Source organism: Babylonia areolata, chromosome 21 (assembly GCF_041734735.1).
Source record: "Babylonia areolata isolate BAREFJ2019XMU chromosome 21, ASM4173473v1, whole genome shotgun sequence".
NCBI classification, from domain to species: domain Eukaryota; kingdom Metazoa; phylum Mollusca; class Gastropoda; order Neogastropoda; family Buccinidae; genus Babylonia; species Babylonia areolata.
This window is the reverse complement of record NC_134896.1, coordinates 5,189,931-5,217,430: the sequence shown is the minus strand read 5'-3', so window position 1 is coordinate 5,217,430 and position 27,500 is coordinate 5,189,931. Positions and strand designations below refer to the sequence as shown.

The 27,500-nt window shown below is 41.8% G+C and overlaps 2 protein-coding genes across 2 annotated transcripts in view; one reads left to right on the top strand and one right to left on the bottom strand.

The window, feature by feature from the left end:
* LOC143296234 (UDP-GalNAc:beta-1,3-N-acetylgalactosaminyltransferase 2-like) overlaps nt 1-16,258 on the bottom strand; it is a 17,871-nt gene extending 1,613 nt beyond the window's left edge. The window contains exons 1-8 of the mRNA XM_076608067.1: nt 16,153-16,258; nt 13,071-13,209; nt 11,210-11,313; nt 10,285-10,367; nt 9,546-9,644; nt 7,133-7,260; nt 1,690-1,759; nt 811-1,064 (exon numbers count right to left, since the gene is read on the bottom strand). Coding sequence (XP_076464182.1) covers nt 811-1,064; nt 1,690-1,759; nt 7,133-7,260; nt 9,546-9,644; nt 10,285-10,367; nt 11,210-11,313; nt 13,071-13,209; nt 16,153-16,237 — 962 coding nt within the window. The 5' untranslated portion in view covers nt 16,238-16,258. The remainder of the gene's footprint in view (nt 1-810; nt 1,065-1,689; nt 1,760-7,132; nt 7,261-9,545; nt 9,645-10,284; nt 10,368-11,209; nt 11,314-13,070; nt 13,210-16,152) is intronic.
* Nucleotides 16,259-16,469: 211 nt separating this feature from the next.
* Nucleotides 16,470-27,500, top strand: part of LOC143296232 (uncharacterized) — a 98,918-nt gene continuing 87,887 nt past the window's right edge. The window contains exons 1-6 of the mRNA XM_076608061.1: nt 16,470-16,602; nt 17,285-17,457; nt 19,981-20,105; nt 22,594-22,746; nt 24,834-24,952; nt 26,416-26,567. Of these exons, the coding sequence (XP_076464176.1) occupies nt 16,573-16,602; nt 17,285-17,457; nt 19,981-20,105; nt 22,594-22,746; nt 24,834-24,952; nt 26,416-26,567 (752 nt within the window). The 5' untranslated portion in view covers nt 16,470-16,572. The remainder of the gene's footprint in view (nt 16,603-17,284; nt 17,458-19,980; nt 20,106-22,593; nt 22,747-24,833; nt 24,953-26,415; nt 26,568-27,500) is intronic.

The window sequence follows — 27,500 nt, the reverse complement described above, 5'->3', positions numbered from 1 at the left end:
CAGACCGGTGAGGCAGTGTCCAAGAGAACAAAAGAAGTAATTAACGTCAGAAAGAAAGGGGGGCGAGGGGGAGGGGTCAAAATCACGGCATTCTCCAGATTGTGGCAAACCTGACTGATTTATCTGTCTTTGTTTTTCTTTTCCGTTGGAGGTTAGAGGGAGAGGGTAGGGCGGAGATCTTGGACAAACCGTTCGCTTTCATTTACGTATGTACAACACTGTTCTGAGACGCAGAATGTGCAACAACAACGTAAAATTCTTCACTTCTTTCTGTCATGTGTTTAATTCACACTTAACTTAACAGTAGACTTTGTGAGCTTGTCACCTCACCTCACATACAGCTGCACAAAAGCCCTCAACAACGACGCATAGAACGCGTACGCACGCACACACACACACAGACACAGACACACACACACACACAGGGAGAGACCAACAGAGATAGGGAGAGAGGGGGGACAAGGACAGAGACATACTGACAGACGGACAGACAGACAGTACGTTGAGAAAGGGGGGTTGTTGGGTGAGGGGTGGGTGTGTGTGTGTGGGGGGGTGGGGTGGGGGGGGAAGGTTGTGTGAGATGCATTCACACACAGAGAGAAACATGTATACAGACGCAGACACACACATGTATTCACACACACACACACACACATGTATTCACACACACACACACACACACACACACACACACACACACACACAGGTAGAGACCGACAGAGATAGGGAGAGAGAGAGAGGGCGGGAACAAGGACAGAGACAGACAGACGGACGGACAGACAGACAGTACGTTGTCCACATGCTGCTCACCTTGAGCACGCCGTTCCCGCTCCGGCTGTCCCGTTCCCAGTCCAGAGTATCCCGGACTGTTCCCGTTCCCGTTCCTGTGGATCACGAACCACATCCATCTGTCCCTGTGGATCACCAACCACATCCATCTGTCCCTGTGGATCATGAACCACATCCATCTGTCCCTGTGGATCACCAACCACATCCATCTGTCCCTGTGGATCACCAACCACATCCATCTGTCCCTGTGGATCACCAACCACATCCATCTGTCCCTGTGGATCACCAACCACATCCATCTGTTCATGTTCCTGTTTATTCTGAACCACACCCGTCTGTTCCTGTTCCTGATGATTCTGAACCACATCCGTCTGTTTCTGATGATATAAAAGCACATCCGTCTGTTCATGTTCCTGACGATTCTGAACCACACCCGTTTGTTCCTGTTCCTGGTGATTCTGAACACACCTGTCTGTTCATGTTCCTGGTGATTCTGAACCACACCTGTCTGCTCCTGTTCCTGATGATTCTGAACACACCTGTCTGTTCCTGTTGATTCTGAACCACACCTGTCTGTTCCTGTTGATTCTGAACCACACCTGTCTGTTCCTGTTCCTGGTGATTCTGAACCACACCTGTCTGTTCCTGGTGATTCTGAACCACACCTGTCTGTTCCTGTTCCTGGTGATTCTGAACCACACCTGTCTGTTCCTGTTCCTGATGATTCTGAACCACATCTGTCTATTCCTGTTCCTGGTTATTCTGAACCACATCTGTCTATTCCTGTTCCTGATGATTCTGAACCACATCTGTCTGTTCCTGGTGATTCTGAACCACACCCGTCTTGTTTCTGATGATACAGAACCACACCCGTCTGTTTCCTATGATACTGAACCACACCCGTCTGTTCCTGATGATTCTGAACCACACCCGTCTGTTTCTGATGATCCTGAACCACACCCGTCTGTTTCTGATGATACAGAACCACACCCGTCTGTTTCTGCTCCCAACAAGCTCCAGGTGTTTCATGATCTGGCAATCAACTGTCTGTGATCTGACGCCTGTCCAGCAGCTCAAGATTCCATGAATCTCGGCGATCACGTGTCACAGCTGTCCTACCTTGTTTCACATAATCATGAACCACAGCTGTCCTACCTTGTTTCACATAATCATGAACCACAGCTGTCCTATACTTCTTTTCAAGATGCACTATTACCTTCATGCAGACTTTGAAAGATTCGGAGTATTCTAAACGCAGTTTATATTTTGGTGCAGAAAAATGTTGTTTTTATCTAAAAGATTTAATGAATACAATAGTACACCAGACAAAAGTTAAGGTCTAATTTTTCCACCTTTTTTTTTCGATTCAGTTTTTGATGTCATATTGATGGGCCTTTAACTCTTTAGCTATGCACTAGATTAACCTTGCTTGGACATGGAATCTCTAATGGATTTCCCTTCCCCCAAACAGCACTTCCTTATTGTATTACGGAAGCAATGAATCTGTTTCTCTGATGAAAGTTTTAGCATTAAATTTTCATTGGATATATTGTCCCATTCTTCAGATCAGGTCCTTTTATTACTTGAAGATGATAAACCATGACTGCCGGACTTCTTCAAGAAATAACAGAAGTGTTGGTATAATGACTTATCAATAAAAAAAATTAAAAAAAAAAAGACCTTGACGTATGACACTGATCGCTGCATCCTTTCTTGATCATGTCTGTACTTCCTTCTTCTGGGTGATAGACCTTCTGATCCACTATTCACAGAGAAGGTATCTGCCATTCTTCCACTGTTTGGAAGAACTGACTGGAGTTTCACCCTTCATCTTCACCTATCCCGTAGTCTTGTGGACCGTTGGGGCGCCACAGGTGATCTGGCAACCAGCATCCTCCAATCCTCTAGGTTTTCTGACCTCCTGATTGTATCGCTCAACCTCAAGCCCGTCCATTCTGGGATGTTGCCCTCCCATCTCTTCCTCTGTCTGCCTCTCCTTCTCCCTCCTTGCACTGTGCCCTGCAGGAATGTCTTGGCAAGCCCTGATGATCTCATGACATGGCCATACCATCTGAGCTTGCGTCTCTTGACCAAGGTCAACAGGTCTTCGTAGGGCCCAAGTTTAATATTATCAAATACTCACCACGTTTCACATACTTCTTTTTTTTTTTTATCCTCCATAAGTTTTGGAGACCCTCTGGTGAAAAAAAACCTCCATTTGAAAAATGAATAAATCAGTATGACCACTCAGTTCTAGACAGTGTTCTACTGTTATATGAATATTTCTTCTTTTTTTTTCATTTGACTTTGTTCACGGACACATATCATGTTCAGGAACAGTTTTCTCAAAACGCAATACAGTTATGGAATTATGCTTTGTAAGCTTTAGTACTTCATGAAGTCAAATTTCAAGCATTTTCATATCTGTCTTACACCGCAGACGTGGAGAGGCACTGAATGAAAGAAAGATAGACAGGAAGAAAGAAAGAAATTGGGCCAACTATTACTGAATCAAGCCTTGAGTTTGTCACCTTAAAACAATAACAACAACAACAACAACAACAACAACAACAACACACACACACACACACACACACACACACACACACACACACACACACACAATGAATCAAGTTGAAAAACAATATATGCATAAGTACAATCAAGTATTCTTTGATGCCTTTACCTCATGTTAACAACCAGCAACCCATCTATGGATGAAATCAAATTCTCCCTTGTAAGTACTCTATAAGTGTTGATACTTTACCAACACATAATATATAATAATGACCAAACCATCCAGGAAAATGAAGTATCAAACTAAACAATTAGGTTTTCATCACAATCAGATTTTTTTTGGTTTTTTTTTTTGGTCAGATAACAGACACACTGACAGACAACAAAGACTGTCATATCAGAAGTTATGTCACACTGTGAAAATTAACAATAATATTAATTCTAAAAGACTGCCAGAAACCAAGCCAAAAAAAAACAAACAAACAATAAATGTTATATATATAATAATTATTTTCTTCTTCTCCTTTTTTTTAAAATTTTATTTTAATTTTTTTTAAGGGTTCTATCTATTCCATGGTTTGTTTCGGCAGTCGCTGACTCACTCACAGCATCTTAGGACACACTTACACACAAACTGAAGCAACTCTGAAAACAATCTCAGCAAAGTGTTTTATTTCTCTAACTCACTTTCTCACTTCCATTTGTACCAGGAGCAAGTCAAGGCAGTGGTCCATCACCAATGTTACAGACTCTCCAAACAAACACACACACACACATACGTACACAGACAGACCTTGAAATACTATGTAAGAAAGAGATTTCCGAAGATGACATGGAAAAAGACCCAATCACATTGTTTGAGTAGAAAAACCAACTCACACGTATACCCACATCCATACACAAACATGCACATATGTGTCCACATGTGTCAATACCTATTTTGCTCTGCTATAAATACACACATAACATTCAAGGATACCTTTGATTCACAATACCTGATGCATGCATATCCTTATCTCAAGCATTCACCTATTAACTAACGACTTAGTGCATGTGGTCATCTAACATGCATGTATCTGTACCATGCTTTCTGACAGTAAGCCATATCTCTGTATGCTGCTCCCAGTGCTTCATAAAACTCGTGTGATGGACATGGCAAAAGAAGACAGTCCCAGTCTCATCAGCTCCTCAAATATCAAGTATTCATTCAGGTCACAAATAGGGCTGGCATCACTTTCTAGGGCTCGATAAAATCTGCCCCCCAAAAATATAATACAGTGTTTTGCAGTGTGGTTTCTTACACTGACAGAACATGCTTTTTTCGCTGGCTTCAGAAGCAGCATTTTGACAAAGACAATGACACTGACAATGAAGATAAACAAACTTGGCGAAGGAAGCCGCTAGCCATGAGGATCATTTCCAGTTCAACGTTGCTTGGATTCAGGTGTAATGTATCAAGCTGTGTGAAGGAAGCCGCTAGCCATGAGGATCATTTCCAGTTCAACGTTGCTTGGATTCAGGTGTAATGTATCAAGCTGTGTGAAGGAAGCCGCTAGCCATGAGGATCATTTCCAGTTCAACGTTGCTTGGATTCAGGTGTAATGTATCAAGTTGTGTGAAGGAAGCCGCTAGCCATGAGGATCATTTCCAGTTCAACGTTGCTTGGATTCAGGTGTAATGTATCAAGTTGTGTGAAGGAAGCCGCTAGCCATGAGGATCATTTCCAGTTCAACGTTGTTTGGATTCAGGCGTAATGTATCAAGCTGTGTGATTCATTTTTCTTTCTTTCCTTTTCTTTTCCTTTTGTTGTTATTTAAAATCTGCTGTCCATCAACTGCATATCTGCAGTTTTCTTTTCCCCAATGGTATTGTATGGTGTTGTACTGTATTGTATTGTATTGTATTGTATTGTATTGTACTGTATTGTATTGTACTGTATTGTATTGTATTGTATTGTACTGTATTTATGTATTTATCTTTTTTTCTTTTTTTTTTAATTATTTTTTTTTCTCAAGGCCTGACTAAGTGCGTTGGGTTACGCTGCTGGTCAGACATCTGCTTGGCAGATGTGGTGTAGCGTATATGGATTTGCCTGAACACAGTGACGCCTCCTTGAGCTACTGAAACTGTATTGTATTGTATTGTATTGTATTGTATTGTATTGTATTGTACTGTACTGTATTGTATTGTATTGTATTGTATTGTACTGTATTTATGTATTTATCTTTTTTTCTTTTCCTTTTCTAATTATTTTTTTTTTTCTCAAGGCCTGACTAAGTGCGTTGGGTTACGCTGCTGGTCAGACATCTGCTTGGCAGATGTGGTGTAGCGTATATGGATTTGCCTGAACACAGTGACGCCTCCTTGAGCTACTGAAACTGTATTGTATTGTATTGTATTGTATTGTATTGTATTGTATTGTACTGTACTGTATTGTATTGTATTGTATTGTATTGTACTGTATTGTATTGTATTGTATTGTATTGTATTGCACTGCAGATGTGGTGTGACATATATGGATTTGTCTGAACGCAGCAACTCCTCCTTGAGAAACTGAAACTGAAAGCATTGCATTGCATTTCAGGCTTCTCTCCCCTGGGCCAGCATGTCACGACAGTGCCGACCCACTTTAAAAAAAAAAATTTCCCTGTGATCCTATTTTTAGAATTTTTTTTTATCTGCAAGTGTTTTTTGTGTTCATGGCAAAGTGGATTTTTTTTTGCAAGAATTTTGTCAGATACAACCCTTTTGTTGCTAAGGGCTCTTTTACGTGTGCAACTGGAGTAATTTACCATCACACCATAACAAAAATCAAAGGGTGGGAGCTAGGAATGGCTTACGTGGCTCAGAGAACATGGTATTTTTGTGACTGTGTCCACACGCAATCTCCTCGTTCATGCTGACATTGCACAGACAGACAGACACACACACACACACAGACAAACATGATGAAAAAGGACATGGGTACCACCAACCCTTATCACAAGCTTGTAATCTGTATAGATCACAGACTTCACCAGACATAGTATTTCTTACTGATATCTTTGTACCTTGTGGGCACGGCAAGCTCAAATGGATGCACCCCCGAAAACGGAGTATGGCTGCCTACATGGCGGGGTAAAAATGGTCATGCACGTAAATCCTACTCATGTACATATACGAGTGAATGTGGGAGTTGCAGCCTACGGAAGAAGAAGAAGTGGATGCATCTGTTCATTTCAAACTATAAAGAAAAGCCAGAAGAATACATCCACTGCTTGTCTTTTCCCTCTCTGTCCAGTATCATGATGAAAATGCTGCACAACTACTGACCATAAAGGAATGCTCAGCAGCAGCAGCAGCAGCAGCTGGTGAAATGTTTAAATGAACTTTTTTTTAATTCTTTGTTATCAGAAAAGCCCCCATATTTCAGCACTGCATGTCAACATTGACTCACTTTGAGCATCAAAAAGTTATTAAAGAAAAAAAAAACATCAGAAAGTTTCCAGAATACATACAAATCCGTTGTACCTGATTTACATATATACATCTAAGAATTTCAGTGTTCCTATGTTTCACCCATTTCCTTCTTCATGCAGATGGAAAAAAAAAGGGGGGGGGGGGGGGGTTAGACAAGACAAGACAAGACAAATTCTTAATTTCGAGGATAATAGATAAGCACTGGTGTGCTTTTTTTACATCCAGTCCCCGCCCCTGAATAGGGTCTACACTACACAATATTTAATAAAATGAAAGCATGGTGTTAGTAGAGATATACAACAGAGGAAAAAAAATATGCATAAATCAAAACAAAACAACAACCACACACACACACACACATGCACACGCACGCACAGGGGAGATGAAGAAGGGTCCTACCTTTGTCAGCAACACGGGTTCCACTGGCTGGTACCTGTATCCGCCATGCGCCACACCTTGGTCTTTGGCACTGAACTGCACTGACGCCAACTCCTCCTGTTGGAGAACATCATCATTATGATGCTGATGCTGATGCTGAATAGTAGTAGTATGTGTGTATGTGATAGTCAGTCGTGTCCAACTATGACCATCAGAACAGCAGAGGAGGCAACTGCTGTTCCGACTATTTGGGCTAGAATTTGATTATAGTGGAGAGTGTCTTGCCCAAGTTACATCCCCACTCTCTCGGCCAAGAGGGTTTTAGGACGGTCGGTGCTGGGATGGTTCCCAAAGGCCCACTAGCCAACAAGGCTGCAGCACTAAGAGCCAGTGCAATTTTGCCTCCTAGTTTGAGAGTCATAGTCCTTCACAAAAGACTAAGCTGTAAATGGTTTCCCATTGACTGGGGAAACCATTGATAATACAGCTCTCACTTTGCTGTTGGCCCAAATGTAAACTTATGTCAATCTGTGATATAAGCCGAGTGTTGGGCCTTGTGTAGTAGTAGTAGTAGTAATAGTAGTAGTAATAGCAGTAGTAGTAGTAGTAGTATTGAGTAGTAGTAGTAATAGCAGTAGTAGTAGTAGTAGTATTGATTATTGATTATCATCATTATTATTATCATTAATAGTTGTAGTAGTAGTAGTTAAATAGTAGTATTAAGGTTATTAATAGGGCTCTTATTACTACTATGATTCTGAGTAGTAGTAGTAGTAGTAGCAGCAGCTGCAGCAGTAATAGCTGTAGTAGCATTGTTATTATCATTGATTGTTGATTATTATCATGATAATGATCATGATCATTATTACAATTATCATTATTGTTGTTGTTGTTATTACTACTACTACTACCATTGTTATTATTATCATTATTATTGTTACTATCATTAGGGTCATTATTATTGCTATGATTCTGAGTAGTAGTAGTAGTAGTAGTAGTAGTAGTAGTATTGGTACAAAAGATTTACATAGTGCATATCTTCAGTCAGACACCAAACTCTACATGCATTACAAAAAAAGAGTCATTTTCACACAGGCTGCCTATCTGGGTTAAACTGACTGAGAGATGCCTCATCATTCGTTTCCTAGTCAGTGACGGGCACAATAGCCGAGTGGTTAAAGCGTTGGACTGTCAATCTGAGTGTCCCGGGTTCGAATCACGGTGACGGCGCCTGGTGGGTGAAGGGTGGAGATTTTTACGATCTCCCAGGTCAACATATGTGCAGACCTGCTAGTGCCAGAACCCCCTTCGTGTGTATATGCAAGCAGAAGATCAAATACGCACGTTAAAGATCCTGTAATCCATGTCAGCGTTCGGTGGGTTATGGAAACAAGAACATACCCAGCATGCACACCCCCGAAAACGGAGTATGGCTGCCTACATGGCGGGGTAAAAACGGTCATACACGTAAAAGCCCACTCGTGTGCATACGAGTGAACGCAGAAGAAGTTTCCTAGTCAGACAGTCTTCAATCATGCGCACACATACATATATACGGAAGTGTGTTTTACTTCAGATTTGTGCCAAGTACAGTCCTTTTGTTGGGTTCTTTAACAACCAATGAGTGCATGTTGCAAATGGGACCTTCGTTTATCATCTCATTCGAATGAATAAGGTTAACATAACGTTAAGGTTAGGGTTTAAGGCCCCATAAGCCTCTTATGGACATTGTGTCAGTGAATTCATATATCCACTGTGTCTAGGGCTTGGTATGTCATTGTGTATGGATAAGCGATGTGAAAAGGTATAGAAAATAACTAGAAGTACAAGATCAGCACTCTATGTTATAAATGTATTCACAAATCAGTCCCTTCCTATCTCTGAAGCTGCCTTCACCTCTACACTCCATCTCACTACGATCGGCTTCGGATCCACTCTGTTAACGCATACCCAGATTCAAACACTCGACTACTGGCTGCTGTTCTTTCTCTGTCTCTGGACCTTGCGATTGGAATGAACTTCCTCTTTCGCTTCGTCAAGTCTCCACACTCAGCTCTTTCAAGTCTGGCCTTAAAACCCACCTCTTCCCAAAATAGCCTCCCTTCCCTGCCTCTCCCTTGTCTTCAGTTTCTCCAGTTTTAGAGTTATGCATACGTGTGATTGACTGGTGTAAAAGCGCTTTGATTTGTCTCTGCACAAGATTCAGCGCTATATAAATACCATTATTATCATTATCGTTATTAAAATGGTGTCAAAAGGAAAAGAGAAAAAAATCCCAACGATGTAAGGTGTATTTTTGTTTGTTTGGTTGGTTGTTTTTTTTTCCCGTTTTTCTCTCTCTTTTTTTTAATTATTTTTTTTCTAGGTGATGGCTTGCAGAAGCTGTCCAAACAAACACAAACCTCATCAAAGTCACGGAAGGCTGAAACCACAAGAGCTTCTTCAGTGAGTGGGATGCTGGCTAGGATCCCTATCCTCTTGAGCACCACCGGGTGCATCACCTGCAACGTACAGACAGGGTGGATGAATGGAAGGGTGGGTGGCTGTGTGGGTGGACAGGAGAGTGGGTGGACTCACACACACACACACACACACACACACACACACACACACACACACCACACACACACACACACACACACACACACACACACACACACACACACACACACACACACACACACACACACAACACACACACACACATACACACACACACACACACAAATACACCACACACACACACACACACACACACACACACAAATACACCACACACACACACACACACACACACACACACACACAAACACACCACACCCACACACACACACACACACACACAAATACACCACACACACAAACACACCACACACACCACACACACACACAAACACACACCACACACACACACAAACACACCACACACACAAACACACCACACACACACACACACACACACACACACACACACACATACACACACACAAACACACCACACACACACACACACACACACACACACAAATACACCACACACGCACACACACACAAATACACCACACACACACACACACACACACACACACACACACACACACACACACAACACACACACACACTTCTCTATCAACAACTCACCCGAACACTCAGCTGGCTGACTTTGGGACCTGCCATGGTTCCCTTCTCCACTGTTGTAAAGGCTTCAAAGTCTTTGTTCACGTCTGCACATGGTGGGAAGTACACTTCAAGACTGGTTTACTGTCCCTACCCAGGTATGACCAGATACTTGGCTGGCAAGTTTTCAATCTAAGGGAAACAACCGCTAAATGGATACAAAAATCTAAACATCGCCCTTTGAAGTGTTACCTCCCATGATACTTCATTGCAGGCAGGGGAGTGGGGTGTTTGGGAGGGGGCGGGGGGGGGGGGGGGGGGAGAAGAGGGGCGCTTGATGACTGCTTTTGTCTGTGAATGCATTTTGTGGATAATGATTGTGGATTTCTTTTTCTTTTTTTTCAGTGTCATTTAATTATAAATGTTCACAGGCCTGCTAGTGTGCACTTTGCATGTGACAAAAATTTCCAATATATATATATATATATTTTTTTTTTTTTTTTTTAGTCTACAAACATGTCTATGTTGCTTGTTGTCTATGATGTTAATTTTCATGTACGCATATGCCCTGCAAATATAAATATTTGATGATTTAATGATTTTGCAATAGGAACATTTCTACAATGGTGAAGACAGAATATTTTCCATCCTAAGTCACTTTTCTTTGCACCAGAGGGAGATGGAAAATTTCCATCCTGAGGCACTTTTTGTGCACCAGAGGACAGAAATTTCCGTCCCACAGCACTCAATGGGTTAACAAAATTAACTGAACTGAACTGAACTGAACACAACACACACACACACTTTCACTTACTCGTATGCGTACACAGTAATTCCCCCAACCCCCGACACACACCTCCCACTCGATTTTTTTCCTTCCCTCGTCTAATATCACTTACAGTGAAAAGACGTTAAACTAAAGAACGAACGAACAACTGAACTGAGTTACCTGAAGTAATGTTGGGCGTCCACTCCTGGCATCCGTACTGGTCCACACGATCCTCCGGAGGAACGAGGCATCCATCTCGCCCCACCACAAACCTCACAACCGTCCTGGTGCAACAGTCAATCAAAACTTTTTTTTCTTTTCTTTTTACATACTTGAGTGTAGGCCTTCAACACTTTGTCGGCCAAGTTCAGTTGGACTGACTTGCTGTACTGGTGCAACAGTCAATCAAAACTTTTTTTTCTTTTCTTTTTACATACTTGAGTGTAAGCCTTCGCCGCTTTTTCGGCCAAGTTCGGTTGGACTGACTTGCTGTACTTGTGCCCTGGCCTTGTCACTTCTCTTTATCTTTCTATTGACTTCTCTCTCCACATCTTTATTCTTCATTTTCTTTCCCTTTATTCATGTCTTAGTTTTTGTCGAAATTCATGTATGATCACGTTTAAACTTCAAGCTATCATGACATCCATCACATACTTATTATGTACATGTATCAGGACAGGACTTTATATGAGATCTCGTTGTCTTGTTCATCTATAACTGTGCTGTATTGTGACATTTTCCAAATAAAATACTGTTTGAACCAAAACATTCAACAAATGAACAATTCAAAGAAATGTAACCCCTCTGCCCCTTTTTGGAGTGTGGAGGATGCAATAACAATACATACATACTGAATCACAACTTTAGAGCAGCAATGTAAAAAACAAGCTTGTTAAAAACATGCCCAAACTGAATTTATAGAACGATAATGACAATAACTTAAAGAGAAAAAAAATCAATCACTGGCATTGATAATAATGTCACGAGAAAAAAATCAACCACCGGCATTATGCAATCCCACCATCTCTCTTTTTACATGTGCAAAGCTAAACTATCCATAGAAAGAAATACTGAATCTCTTCCAATCAAAGAAGGATTTTTTTTTTTTTTTTTTTTTTATGTCAGTTTTATCAGAAATAGTATTTTGACAATAAAAAAGACACAAGTAGGCAGATGTTGAGACAAAGAGAGCGAAACAACAATCAAAATATATACGACTTCAGGATTTCATTGAGTATTTCTTCAACACTGGAATATGACTTTCGTCAGCATCATAATGACTATGGCAATGCATTTAATTTACAACAAACATCTCATACATACTGAAGATACTTGATATTATTCAATAATAACAAAGAAAGATGCAAACAAAAAAGACAGACTGACAGACATTATAATTATTTGAGACAGTAAGACATTCTAAGACTTTTATGACAAAAATATCAGAACTACATATCTGTTTTCATCAACATTTGCTTTAACACTGGAAAATGCCTCATATAATCATTTCATTTCATTTCCATGAATTACTGATATCTATAAAGCACCTTTCTTCAATCATAGCACTTTACAGAGTCATTAGCACAACAGACTGCCTGCCTGGGTAATGCCGACCCACAGCTGCCTATAGACGCTCATCATTCGCTTCCTGTGTCATTCAATCAGGTTTCAATCATATTCACACACAGGCATATGTATTAGAGTAGATTTTTTATCAGAATTTTGCTTGGGACAACTCTTTCATTGCCATGGGTTCTTTAACGTGCACTAAACTCTTTCATTGCCATGGGTTCTTTAACGTGCGCTAAGTGCATGCTGCACACAGGATCTTGGTTTATCAACTAATCTGAATGACTAGCATCTGGACCACCACTCAAGGTCTAGCGGGAAGGGGAGGAAATACTGGCAAGTGTGGGTTTTGAACCAGTGTGCTCCAGTTCACTCATTTCCGTTGCGATACCACGAGGCCACCATTCTACATTATAATGGCCTGCTATCATGCACCTGACCAGCAGTGGTCAACATCTCATAGTCCTCTTACCTGTTGGAACTTTCCTCCTGGTCTCCATCACTGCCGGCGTCAGCGGCCAGCCAGGTGTTGCGGATGGCTGTTCGCTGCTCCTGGTGATCTCGGGCAGACAGCACACACACTCCCAGCAGTATCTCTCGTTTCTCTCTCCCTGTGTATCATAAGGTTCAAGTTCAAGGTCACGTAGCCTTCTACAGCCATCAGGGCATCAAATTTATATCCACTGTGTCCAGGGCTCGAGGCCTGACCAAGCGTGTTGGGTTACGCTGCTGGTGAGGCATCAAATGTGGTGTAGTGTACATGGACTTGTCCAAACGTGCACAACAAAAAACAAATATGATGGTGAAATCAATAATATATATATATATATATATATATATATATATATATATATATATGTATATATCCAAACTGATGACTAACAACACCAACGGCATCAGCATTGACATCAAAGTCAACGACAAAAAGCTTAAAACAGTCCACAGCTTCAAATATCTGGGAGCAATCGTGTCAGATGAAGGATCTAAACCAGAAGTACTCTCGAGAATTGCCCAAACAACAATGGCACTCAACAAGCTGAACACCATCTGGAACAACAAAAACATCGCTCTCAGCTCAAAAATCAGACTGATGCGTTCCCTGGTTATATCAATATTGCTCTACGCCTGCGAGACTTGGACCCTGACTGCAGACATCGAGAGAAGAATCCAAGCTGTCGAGATGAGATGCTTTCGTAGACTACTTGGCATCTCCTACAGAGACCACATCACTAACACGGAAGTGAAGAACAGAATCAAGCAAAGTATTGGACCCTACGAAGACCTTCTGTCCATAGTGAAAAAACGCAAACTTAGGTGGTATGGACACATCTCCCGATCATCTGGTCTTGCCAAAACGTTCCTGCAAGGCACCGTACAAGGAGGCAGAAGGAGAGGACGGCAGAAGAAGAGATGGGAAGACAACATCCGGGGGTGGACAGGCTTGACGCTCGGTGACGCCCTGAGGAAATCAGAAAACCGTGAAGAGTGGAGAGGGGTGGTGGCCAGGTCAGCAGCGGTGCCCCAACGGTCTGAACCCAGACTACGGGAGAGGTGAAGGTGAAGGTGATATGTATATATATATATATATATATATCAAGCTGTAAAACACACAATGGAGGTCAAGCAAACTTTGTATATTTATTTTCTGCTTGAAGCCTCAGTTCCTGCTATATGTTTGACTGATATACAGGAATGATTTTTTAAATATTTTTTTTAACAGATACCATGGTAGAACAGGTTAGACATTAGACTTGTGATCCTGTGTTCACCAATGATTTGGGTTTGAGTCCACATTATGGCTTGGTGTTTGTGTCCTGGAGTAAGGCATACAACCCTGATTTTCCTTTCCCCACCCAGGAACTGAACTGAACTGAACTGAACCAGGGCTCAGCAAAGGAAAGCGAGGCTCCATCCTCTCCTTCCATCATTTTTACCTTCCCTTGCTAAAGTCGAGGAGTGCATACACACCCTGGGTGGGGAAAGGAAAATCAGAGTTGCCTTCTTCTTCTTCTTTCCGTTACACGACCAATGTCGACTTGCTGATGACTCTGTCGTGGTTCATGCATGCTGGGTATTTTCGTGTCTCCATAACCCACCAAACACTGACATGGGTTACAGGATCTTTAACGTGCATGTCTGATCTTCTGCGTGAGTATACACACGAAGGGGGTTCAGGCACTAGCAGGTCTGCACATATGTTGACCTGGGAGATCGTAAAAATCTCCACCCTTTACCCACCAGGCACCGTTACTGTGATTCGAACCCGGGACCCTCAAAGTCCAATGCTTAAACCACTCGGCTATTGCGCCTGTCTAGGACAGGACCAATGTCATAATGTGGACTCAAACCCAAATCATTGGTGAACACAGGATCACAAGTCTAATGTCTAACCTGTTCTACCATGGTATCTGTTAAAAAAAAATATTTAAAAATCATTCCTGTATATCAGTCAAACATATAGCAGGAACTGAGGCTTCAAGCAGAAAATAAATATACAAAGTTTGCTTGACCTCCGTTGTGTGTTTTACAGCTTGATTTTTTTTTTTATATTGATTTCACCATCATATTTGTTTTTTGTTGTGTAAGTGTATACATATGCGAAATGTGTGTGTGGTCTTTAGTTAATTTTGTTGTGTGTGTGTGTGTGTGTGTGTGTGTGTGTGCACTTGCCTCTGTGTGTGTGTGTGTTTGTGTGTGTGTGTGTGTGTGTGTGTGTGTGTGTGTGTGTGTGCACTTGCCTGTGTGTGTGTGTTTGTGTGTGTGTGTGCGTGCTCGCATGTGTAAGTTTGCACTTTCCTGCACACGCATATGTGTGTGTGTGTGTGTGTATGTGTGTGTGTGTGTGTGTGTGTGTGTGTGTGTGTGTGTGTGTGTGTGTGTGTTCACTTGCCTCTCTCTCTCCGTGTGTGTGTGTGTGTGTGTGTGTGTGTGTGTGTGCTCACATGTGCGAGCTTGCACTTGCCTGCGCATGCATGTGTGTGTGTGTGTGTGTGTGTGTGTGTGTGTGTGTGTGTGTGTGTGTGTGTGTGTGTGTGTGTGTGTGTGTGTGTGTGTGTTCGTGTGTCTGTGTGTGTTTATGTGTGTGTGTGTGTGTCTGTGTCTGTGTGTAGCTGTGTGTAGATGTATGTGTGCATGTGTGTTTGTGAGTGTGTGACTGTGCACATGTGTGAGTTTCAGCGTGAGTGCAAATATGCGTGCATGCATGCACGTGTGCCTGAGTGCACGCTTCCTTATTCGTGCTTGCTTGTGATGATACATGCTGCACGTGCATGTTCAACCATTGTGATACTTTTTCCATTAAAAGATTAACCGAGCGCACAAATGTGTATTTGTCCATACCGTGCATAGAAATAATTGGCAATATCCAGATTTCTTCCCCTCCACTCCTCTGTGTGACTGACGGAGTGAACGTCCACGCCTCGAGGTGAAAAAATCTTGGATATTTCCGAAAGAATAGCAACAATTAAAGAGGGGGTGGAGGGGGGTGAGTTTCTGAAAGTTTCTAAACGACAGAATAACACAAAAATGCAATACAAAGCGAAAATAGAGCATACCTTTGTCATAGAATTGTAGGAGGGAACCAATAATGGCCAGTAATACAACAAATAATGCACATAATCCACGAGTTGGGGAAAACATTTTCTCGTCTGCTACACGCGCTTGCTGAACCGGATGTATAACATGAGTTGCTTTTGACCTTTCACCTTTTTGAAAAAGAAAATTTTGATTTCATCTTCTTTATAGAATTAGTGATAGTCGTCATTTTTTTCTTTATTTGTGCATTATTTGAAAATATATCATACACATCCAACATAAAAGAAAATGGTTGAAGAAGTAATGTGACTACAGTGTTATCTCCCTTAGCATACCTCTCATGTTTCAACTGCAACAACATGCCCAGTTGTAAACTTCCGACAGGAAGCGTCATTGGAAGCGCTTGGTAACACATCGCAAAGAAGAGGGTTTTAGCTGAAATGGGCAACTCTCAAGCTGCGGAATGCAAGGTTGGCATACTCAAAATGAAAACACAGCTTCCACAGAGTGCTTGCTTGCGCATATAGTCCAGTTTATTTAGCTCACAAAGCTTACATGCATCATTCGATTACACCGTGTGTGAACTTGTTAGTCTTTATTATTACTTGACAGCAGACAACTTCTATGTTTTTAGTGAAAGTACATAGTTGAACATAATGTCATGTACCGGTTACTAGGCCGATCACAGTCACGATCACGATCACGATCACAGTCTGTGTGTGTGTGTGTGTGTGTGTGTGTGTGTGTGTGATTTGTTTTGAAGTTTGTGACTGTGGTATCTCTTTAACAGATATAATGCAGCAAAATCACACACACACACACACTCTCTCTCTCTCACACACACACACACACACACACACGCGCGTGCGCACGCACATACACACACGCACACTCTCTCTCTCTCACACACACACACACACACTCACTCACACACTTTCCAGCCCCTCACCCATTCTCTGCACCCATTGTATTAGTGTGTATTTATATGCTGGAAAAAAAAGGAATGTGCATATGTCTAAATCTTATTACAGTGAACAGACGATAAGCAAATGTGAAGAAGAACACACATATTTAATCAATCAATTTGTTTACTGTCAGTTGTTGTTGTTGTTTTGGGTTTTTTTCATTTTCATTTCTTTTTCTGGTTTTCAGCCATCAGTACAAGAGGTGACTACAAATGGTGCAATGGATTTCGAAGAGTTTACTTTGCATCTACCACATGAACTGTCAGAGAAAATACTTCAGTATTTATCACCTTGGGATTTGTGTCAGTTTTCTCGTGTCTGCATCCAGTACAGGGATGTTGCCAATTCAGATCGGCTATGGTATGTACAGTTCCATTGTATTTTATGTTAGGGATAAGTGTGACTTGTGTGCTTGATGTGGGCTCTCTTTTCTTTTGTTGTTGCTGTTGTTGTTATTGTTTTCTTCTTCTTCTTCTTCTTCTTCTTGTGTGTGTCTGTGTACATGTTGTTCTGTGTGGGTGCCTGTGTCCATGCTTTATCATTGACACATTCCATTTGTCTTGCTTGTTAATTGTTGACATTCTTTCCCCATTTGCTAAGGAAATAAAGCACACTAATTATAGATACCCATTCTCCTTCTTCTTCTTCTTCCTGTCGTTATTATCCCTGGAGTTCAGTCCTCCACTACTCTTTAATTTTCTCCTCTTTCTTTTTCTTATTTCCCTCCTTATTCATTACATTTTAGTTCTGTCCTGTAGATTTAATTTTCCATTTGCATATGATATATATATACCTGAATTTTGCTGTAAAACATTACAGAATGTTGTTGTGCTGGTTAGCTTAGGAAACTGTAGAAATATGAGATAGCTGTCACTTAGTGGCTTGATGAATATGTGTGTGTATATATGTATATATATATATATATGTGTGTTTTTACTCAGCAATACACAGTAGCTGTATATCATATTATCCAGTGGCAAAATGTGCATAGCATGTGTATATAGTGCTCACCTTAGGTATTCTCTTTCTCTCTCTCTCTCTCTGTCTGTCTGATCGTCTCTGTCTCTCTCCTCTCTCTCTCACACACACACACACAAACACACACACAAGCACACACACACACACACACACACACACACACACAACCATAGAAAATGGCAAATGTTTACACTGAATTACTTTTTATGTACTTGAAAGCTATGTATTGCTTGGTTTGGTTTTGTTAAGATATGTTTTATCTGCTCAATGTTATGTCACTGTATTCAATATCATATATATATACCATGGATATCACATAGCATGTAATGTGCTTGTCACCCATCGGAACCTCTCTTTCATAATCTGTAACACAGTATATTTTGAAATAAAATAGAAATTATGAGATACAAAAAGAAGAATCAAGCTTGGAAAGGCAAACATGCAATTCAACATAGTTTGAAATTTGTTTACGAAAACATTTGCTACAAACATTAAGAACCATGTTTGAGGTAGATAAATCCATGTTAGACTTTCCAATTGTTTGAGATAAAATTATACTTCATGATCCATAGCTATGCAATCAGATTTTTTTTTCTCCTGGCCACCTCAGTGAAATGTAACAGGTGTGTGGAGAAAAAGAATGAAAGAGAGGTTTCATTCTCTGCAGCTGATAATGATGAGGGGCAGATTTCATCTCACAGAAGATATATATATATATATATATATATATATATATATATATATATATATATGTGTGTGTGTGTGTGTGTGTGTGTGTGTGTGTGTGTGTGTAAAAAGCTGTGTTCTGAAAGTGTGTTGTGGTTCGATTCCAAGAGAGAGAGGAGTTATGCAGGGGGGATATAGGATCAACTAATGATGCACTCACTCACTCTCTCCTCACATCAATAGCAGAGCCACATGGAGCGGTTTTTATAGAGTGTTTCCTTTACAACACAGCACACAGAAGGGGACAGAGTGTGGGTGGTGGGGGTGACACTGCTGGCACACTATAACATATATATATATGTATGTATTGTATTGTATTATATTGTATTACTCTTTGTCACAACCACTTTCTGTGTGTGATATTCAGCTGCTGACCCCAGGGAAAGCATATCATCACAGTGCAGTGCCAACTTTTTTCTTCTCCTCTTTTCTTTCTGCCTGCAACTTGCCCCTGTTGGTTGGATGAAATTGTTAGCAATCTCAGCAGTGCAGAAGTTTTCTAAGATTTGCCGAAATCTGTGAATGGAATCAGTAGAAAGTTCTTACGCTTAGAAAAAGAATAAGTGCTACAAAAAAAAAGGGGGAAAAAAAGAAGAAAGAAAAAAAGAAAGAAAAAAGGTGGTTTCCTGTGAACCCAGTTTCTGTCCCCCCCCCCAACCCCCCTGCTGGTTGGGACTCTGAGGAAATTGGCAGAATGGTTAAGTTACTTATATGTTGATACAGTGTCTGTGAGGGTCTGGGTTTGAATCCCTGTCTCACCCTTTCACCAAAGTTTGACTTGAAAATCAAACTGAGCATCTAGTCTTTCAGATGAGCTGATAAACTGGGGTCCCATGTGCAGCTCGCACTTGGCGCACTGAAAAAGATCCCATGGCAACGTAAGTGTTGTCCTCTGGATGAAAACCACTCTTGATAGGTACACAAATACTGTATGCATGAACTCAAGGCCTGAATTGTGTGTGAATAGGGTTATGCTGCTGGCACAAGGCATCTGCCTAGCAGATGTGGTGTGGCTTATACAGATCTGTCCTCTTGAACAGGATGTGTGTCGCCTCCTTGAGAAACTAAAACTGAAAAGGAAACTGCTTGTCTTTGCTGAGTGAGATCTGCCCCTTCCAGAGACGCATGGTGGCATGGTTTGGTTTGATTGATGTTGTGATGTGGGTCACGGTGCCACAGGCTTCACCACTGCTTGGTCAGGGGGTGGCTGCGCTTCGGCATCAGCTCCAGCATTCTGCAGGAGGTGCCGCTGTACACCAAAGACACCAATGTGTCGGGCACCTCCCCTCTCTTCCACTTGTATGGTAGGTGCCTGCATGCAGCGCTCACCACCTGCATAGTGCGCATGGCTCGATTCTGTTTTTTGTGTGTGTTTTTTTTTAATCTCTCACAAAAACATTGACAAATGTTATGCGTATAAGTCATATTTATGGCATGTGAGAATTTGTGTTGTGTGTGTGTGTGTGTGTGTGTGTGTGTGTGTGTGTGTGTGTAATAAATGAAAGGAAAGAAAGAAAATAACAAGGAAAAAGTAATAAACACACACACACACACACACACACACACACACACACATTCACATGCATGCAAAAACGAAGAAAATGAGAGGGAGAGAAAAAAGAGGATGAGGAAAGAAGAAAGATGGAGACAGACAGACAGACAGACTGACAGTTGAAAACATGGAAAGAGAACAAAGTATATCATTATGTCTTTTTGCTGTCTACATAAAAAAAAATTTTAAACCCCGTTATTAAACAAATCGATGCGAATAATATTTATTTATGTACATTTCATGTAAAGTGGAGAAAGCACAAGAGCTTTTTCTTCTTGACATTCATATTGATAATTAAGTGTTAATTTAATTCTCTGGATTTGTTTTTGCTATGGTTAGTTTGTTTCTTTTGTGTGGGTTTTTTTGTTGTTGTTTTTTGTTTTGTTTTTTACTTTGGTGTGGCTTGGTTTTGGGTGTGATTTGGTTCTAGCAGAACGACGGGCTCAATAGCCGAGTGGTTAAAGCATTGGACTGTCAATCTGAGGGTCCCGGGTTCGAATCACGGTGACGGCGTCTGGTGGGTGAAGGGTGGAGATTTTTACGATCTCCCAGGTCAACATATGTGCAGACCTGCTAGTGCCTGAACCCCCTGCATGTGTACATGCAAGCAGAAGATCAAATACGCACGTTAAAGATCCTGTAATCCATGTCAGCGTTCGGTGGGTTATGGAAACAAGAACATACCCAGCATGCACACCCCCGAAAACGGAGTATGGCTGCCTACATGGCGGGGTAAAAACGGTCATACACGTAAAAGCCCACTCGTGTGCATACGAGTGAACGTGGGAGTTGCAGCCCACGAACGCAGAAGAAGAAGAAGAAGGTTCTAGCAGAGGGGTAGGGATCTACCATAGCATGGAACAGAGCATAGTATAGTAGTTCATTTGATTTGGCTGCATGCTCTTGAAGCTTGGTTGTCATTTTGTTACATTGATTTTTATTTCTGTAAAGCAGAGGTGCTTAATTTTTGTTCACAGTGATAATGATCGGCATTAACAGATTGATACTAACATTTCGGTCATCGATTGTTGACCATAAGATTTTTATGTTATTTATTCATTAATCCATTTAATTTGTTTATGTATTCCCCACCCCACCCCCTCCCCCTCAAGGCCCAGCTAATGGTGTTGGGTTACACTATTGGTCATGCAGGCATCTGCTCAGCAGATGTGGTAAAACATATATGGATTTGTCTGAACGCTGTGACGCCTTCTTGAGTAACTGAACTGAACTGAACTGACCATGAAAACAAAAACAAAAACACATTGACACAAAGATCTGTTATTGATCCATTGGTGATGGATATGATTATGTCGCTGATCCATTGATGACCAATAATTATAATTATGAGCAGTACCTACTAAACCTGTCATTGATTCATTGATGACCAATAATTATCATTATGACCAGTACCTACTAAATCTGTCATTGATGGCCAAAAATTATAATTATGACCAGTACCTACTAAACCTGTCATTGATTCATTGATGACCAATAATTATAATTACGACCAGTACCTACTAAACCTGTCACTGATTCACTGATGACCAATAATTATAATTACGACCAGTACCTACTAAACCTGTCATTGATTCATTGATGACCAATAATTATCATTATGACCAGTATCTACTCAACCTGTCATTGATTCATTGATGACCAATAATTATCATCATGACCAGTACCTACTAAACCTGTCATTGATTCATTGATGACCAATAATTATAATTATGACCAGTACCTGCTAAATCTGTCATTGATCATTTGATGACCAATAATTTTAATTATGACCAGTACCTACTAAATCTGTCACTGATCCACTGATGACCAATAATTATAATTATGACCAGTACCTACCAAATCTGTCATTGATCCATTGATGACCAATAATGATAATCATGACCAGTGCCTACTAAATCTGTCATTGATCCATTGATGACCAATAATTATAATCATGACCAGTGCCTACTAAATCTGTCATTGATCCATTGATGACCAATAATTATAATTATGACCAGTACCTACTAAATCTGTCATTGATCCATTGATGACCAATAATTGTAATTATGACCAGTACCTGCTAAATCTGTCATTGATCCATTGATGACCAATGATTTAATCAAGACCAGTACCTACCAAATCTGTCACTGATCCACTGATGACCAATAATTATGATTATGACCAGTGCCTACTAAATTGTCAGTGATCCATTGATGACCAATAATGATAATCATGACCAGTACCCGAAGACAGCCGCCTGCCCCCGGTGTGCAAGTGGAAGATGGTGTACCTACGCATGTGTCACCTGAACAAAAACTGGACCCTGGGCCGCTACACCACCTCCCCCATTCTCCGGGGTCACAGAGACAAGGTCACCGCCATTGCCAGTGAAGGTAGAGAGAGAGAGAGAGAGAGAGAGAATCATCGAGTATTCGGTAGAAGGGAGGCAAATGTGTTCATAGGCACTAGTTTCGGTTGTGTTACAGTTACTTCCCTTGCATTGGAAACCCCCTTTGTGTGTTTGTTTTGTTTCCACGACTGTAAAATGAGTTTGTGCGTGCGTGTGTGTGTGTGTGTGTGTGTGTGCGCGCGTGTATGTCTGTATCTGTCTGTGTTTCTGTGTGTCTGTGAGTGTAGTTTCTTCTTCTCTCCTCCTCCTCCTCAAGTTCTGCTGCTTCTTCTTCTCCTTCTCCTCCTTCTACTCCTTATGCTTTACCAGCTTTCCTCATCTCCTGATTTTCTCCTTCTTTCCCTGCTTGTTCAGCCTGGTCAGCTGCCCCTGTGAGAGATGCACGATTTGGTTTTTGGCCTCTGCTTCTTTTCCCTCCACTGGTTTCCTACTGAGAATAGAGTAGATTACAAACCGTCCTGTTCTGTGCAACACATGAAAGTTTATGAATGGCATGGCTCCTGATTACTTTTCTGAGCTTCTGCATTACTAGTCTCCAGAGAGATTGTGGCGTTGCTGAATATGGATCAGTCCATTTTGACACCTCCTTGAAACTACAACTGAAAGTGTGTCACGGATAAGATTTCTGTTACTTATAAAAATGGAACACATACCCAGGCTCGACACCTTCCGCTACCAGTTCCGATCAAGGACAATAACGAAATCATTTTCATCTTCCTTTCTTGCACATTTATTCTTCCGGAACCCCTTTCCCACAACAGATATAATCACGAACACATTCTTACCACCAGCCTAACGCTCTCTCATTCAGATCAATTCCTGAACTACTTCAAAAATTCAACATCACTTTAGATCTAGACATAGCACTAAAAGACGAGCTCAGACGAAGAACCAAAACTTACATTTTGAATCCTGAGGAGGGAGCCAGCTAAACAAAATAACACAAGGAGGGTCGCTGGTACTCTACAGTCTGGCACTTCAAATTTTAGATACATTAATAAATAATAATAATAATAATGGTACTTATTCTGAATCTTGTGCAGAGGCAAATCTAAGCGCTTTCGCACCAGTCATTCACACGTATGCATAACTCTAAAACTGGAGAAACTGAAGACAAGGAAGAGGCAGGGCAGGGAGCCTATTTTGGGAAGAGGTGGGTTTTAAGGCCATACTTGAAAGAGCTGAGTGTGGAGACTTGACGAAGCGAAAGAGGAAATTCATTCCAATTGCAAGGTCCAGAGACAGAGAAAGAACGGCGGCCAACAGTCGAGAGTTTGAATCTGGGTATGCGTAAATGGAGTGGATCCGAAGCCGATCGTAGTGAGCGAGATGGAGTGTAGAGGTGAAGGCAGCCACAGAGATAGGAAGGGGTTGATTTGTGAATACATTTGTAGCATAGAGTGTTGATCTTGTACTTTATATATCCTACAACATTCTGTCTACAAATTTCATGCTCGCATCTCTCTCTCTCTCTCTCTCTCAAACAAACAAAAAAGGAAGTCGATCCGTTGACTCCTCCTCCCAACTTCCGACTCCCCAGTCCGACCAATCAGAAGGGAGCACACAAAAATCATACGTTTCGCTCCCTGACAAAGTGAAGCCGAGGAAACTGTGTGACGACTGTATCACGGTGTTAGGGGGCAAGGTGGCAGAATGGTTAAGATCGGTGCTTATCTGCCAGTACAATATCTGTGAGGTACTGGGTTCGAATCCCGCTCTCGCCCTTAGTTTCTCCCAGCTTTGACTGGAAAATCAAACTGAGCGTCTAGTAATTCAGATGAGACAATAAACCGACGTCCCGTGCGCAGCACGCACTTGGCGCACTGAAAAACACCCCGTGGTTACAAAAGGGTTGTCCTGGGGCAAAATCATGCCAAAGAAATCCACTCTGGTAAGTACACAAATGTATATACATACGCTCAGGGCCTAACTAAGCGTGTCAGGTTATTCTGTTGATCAGGCATCTGCCTGGCAGATGTGGTGTAGCGTATATGGATTTGACCGAACGCGGCAATGACGCCTCCTTGAGAAACGGAAACTGAAAAAGTGTAAGGCGGTGTGGCGGTGCAGGGTATACTCTGGTGAGTGGCAGTCACGACAAGCAGCTGAAGGTGTGGGACATACGGTCCTGTGAGTGTGTGCGGACACTGAGGGGACACACGGACACTGTCACTGCCGTCAAACTGAAGGTAGGCTCTGTGTGTGTGTGTGTGTGTCTGTGTGTGTGTGCGTGTGCCTTTTAGTCTCCGTCTGTCCGGTGTCTGTTTACACGTCTGTCTGCAAATCTGCATAACTGATTTCCTGTCACAGTGTTTCAGCTGTTTTGTTTGTTTGGTTGGTTTTGGTCACACAGTGGCGTGGATACTTTGTGTGCGTCTGACATAAATACACCCAGGATCAGCTCGCGATCACGCCATGCGCAGTTCGGGTGTAACCTTGGACCTGAGGACAGACAGACACAGATAGAGACACAGGCTGACAGACAGACACAGATAGACACAGACTGACAGACAGACACAGAGTCAGATAGAGACACAGACTGACAGACAGACACAGATAGAGACACAGACTGACAGACAGACACAGATACACAAAGCTGTAGTGACCTTTATTGTCAAATAGTATAAAATGATTGTGTTTCTCTCTCTCTCTCTGTGATACCAAAGTCAATCATTGAGACTGTATTTTCAGTTACTCAACAGATAGTTACGCTTATGTGATCCTTTTATTATGTCAATATAACGTATTTGTGGTCTGCTCATTTATATTATTTATCTATTCTACCTACATTAATTGTTTGTCTTTTTAAAAAAATTCTTTTATTGTATGTTTATTCAAAAAAACCCAAAAAAAAAAAAAAAAAAAAAACGAAAAAGAAAAACAAACAAAAACGTTGCAGTAATGTATAGACATAAGTTTACATTTGGGCCAACAGCAAAGTGAGAGCTGTATTATCAATGGTTTCTCCAGTCGATGGGAAACCATTTACAGCTTAGTCTTTTGTGAAGGACTATGGCTCTCAAACTAGGAGGCAAAATTGCACTGGCTCTTAGTGCTGCAGCCTTGTGGGCTAGTTGGCCTTTGGGAACCATCCCAACGCCGACTGTCCTAAAACCCTCTTGGCCGAGAGAGTGGGGATGTACTTGGGCAAGACACCCTCCACTATAATCAATTTCTAGCCCAAGTAGTCGGAACAGGAGTTGCCTCCTCTGCTGTTCTGATGGTCATAGTCGGACACGACTATCATATATATATATATATATATATATATATATATAATGTATTATCATGCCGTTTTTTTTTGTTTTTTTGTTTTTTTGTTTTTTGTTTTGTTTTGCCTTTTTGTACTCAACTGAGTACTGACAAATAAATGAATCTTTAAAAAGATGCTAAATGTTCCATTAAAAAAAGAGGAATAAATTATGAAAATACATATTAATGATAAATATTTTGATTGAAAAAAAAAAAAACAAAAAAAAAAAACAAACCAACAACAACACCTTCTTTGCAAGGGTTTCAAACCAAACCAAACCAAACCAAACCAAAACCAAAACCAAAACCAAACAACAACAGAAGAAGTGACCCAAACCTGTCTCTCCCTCATCCCCTCCCCCCTCCCCCTCCTCCTCCCCCTCCCCCCTCTCTCTCACAGGGGCAGTACGTCATCACCGGGTGCGGGGACAGCGCAGTACGGGTGTACGACCTGAAGACGGGCAAGGTGTGTCTGACCTTCCAGGGACACAGCGGCAGTGTGGACCACCTCTTGCTCATAGACAGTCTGGTCGTCAGTGGTGCCACCGACAGGTTAGTGGGGAGGGGGGGAGGGTAGGGAGGAGGGAGGGGGGTGGGAGAGGGAGGGGAAGCATGTCGGGGGGGTTTGGGGGGAGGTCTTTGGTTTCCATTGGGGTTGTTGTGGTGGTACGGACGGGTCAGTATGTGTGTGCGTGTGTGTAGGAGGAGGGGGGAGGGGGGGAGCGGAGGGGGGTGGCAGGGGAGGGGGGAAGAGGGAGGGGAAGCATGGGGGGTGTGGGGTTTGGGGGGAGGTCTTTGGTTTCCATTGGGGTTGTTGTGGTGGTACGGACGGGTCAGTATGTGTGTGTGTGTGTGTGTAGGAGGAGGGGGGCGTGGGGGGAGGGGGGGAGCGGAGGGGGAATGGGGGGATGGAGGAGGGGTGGGGGGAGGTCTTCAGTTTTCAGGGGGGTGGCGGTGATACGGACAGGTGAGGATGAGAGGGGGGGCGGGGGGGGGAGTCTTCAGTTTTCAGGGTGGGGGTGGGGGGGCGTTGGGTTGCAGTGGTCAGAACAATTCGTCTCTCCTGTGCTACAAATTGAATTTCATGAATGGCACATGGCTCCCTTACATTTCTGAGCTTCTGCATTACTAGTAACTCTCCATCTCGCTTCCGGTCATCAGGTGATGACCGTCTCTTCAAAAAAAAAAAAAAAAAAAAAAAAAAAATCCCTCCTACAGAACCAGATCATATGGAAAACGCACTTTTCTCTTTCCAGACTTCTTCCTAAAGGAACATACTCCCGTTTCAAATCAGTAACTAATTTTTGGAATTAACTTTCTTGTGTGTGTGTGGGGGGGGGGGGGGGGGGGTTCTTTTCAGTTTGTTTGTTTGTTTGTTTTTTTGTTAGAGGCTTGTTTTGGGGTGTGTTTTTTTGTTTTTGTTTTTTTAATTACTGTTACTATTTTTAAACATGCACGTTATATACCTTGAGCAGTCAAGGTGTG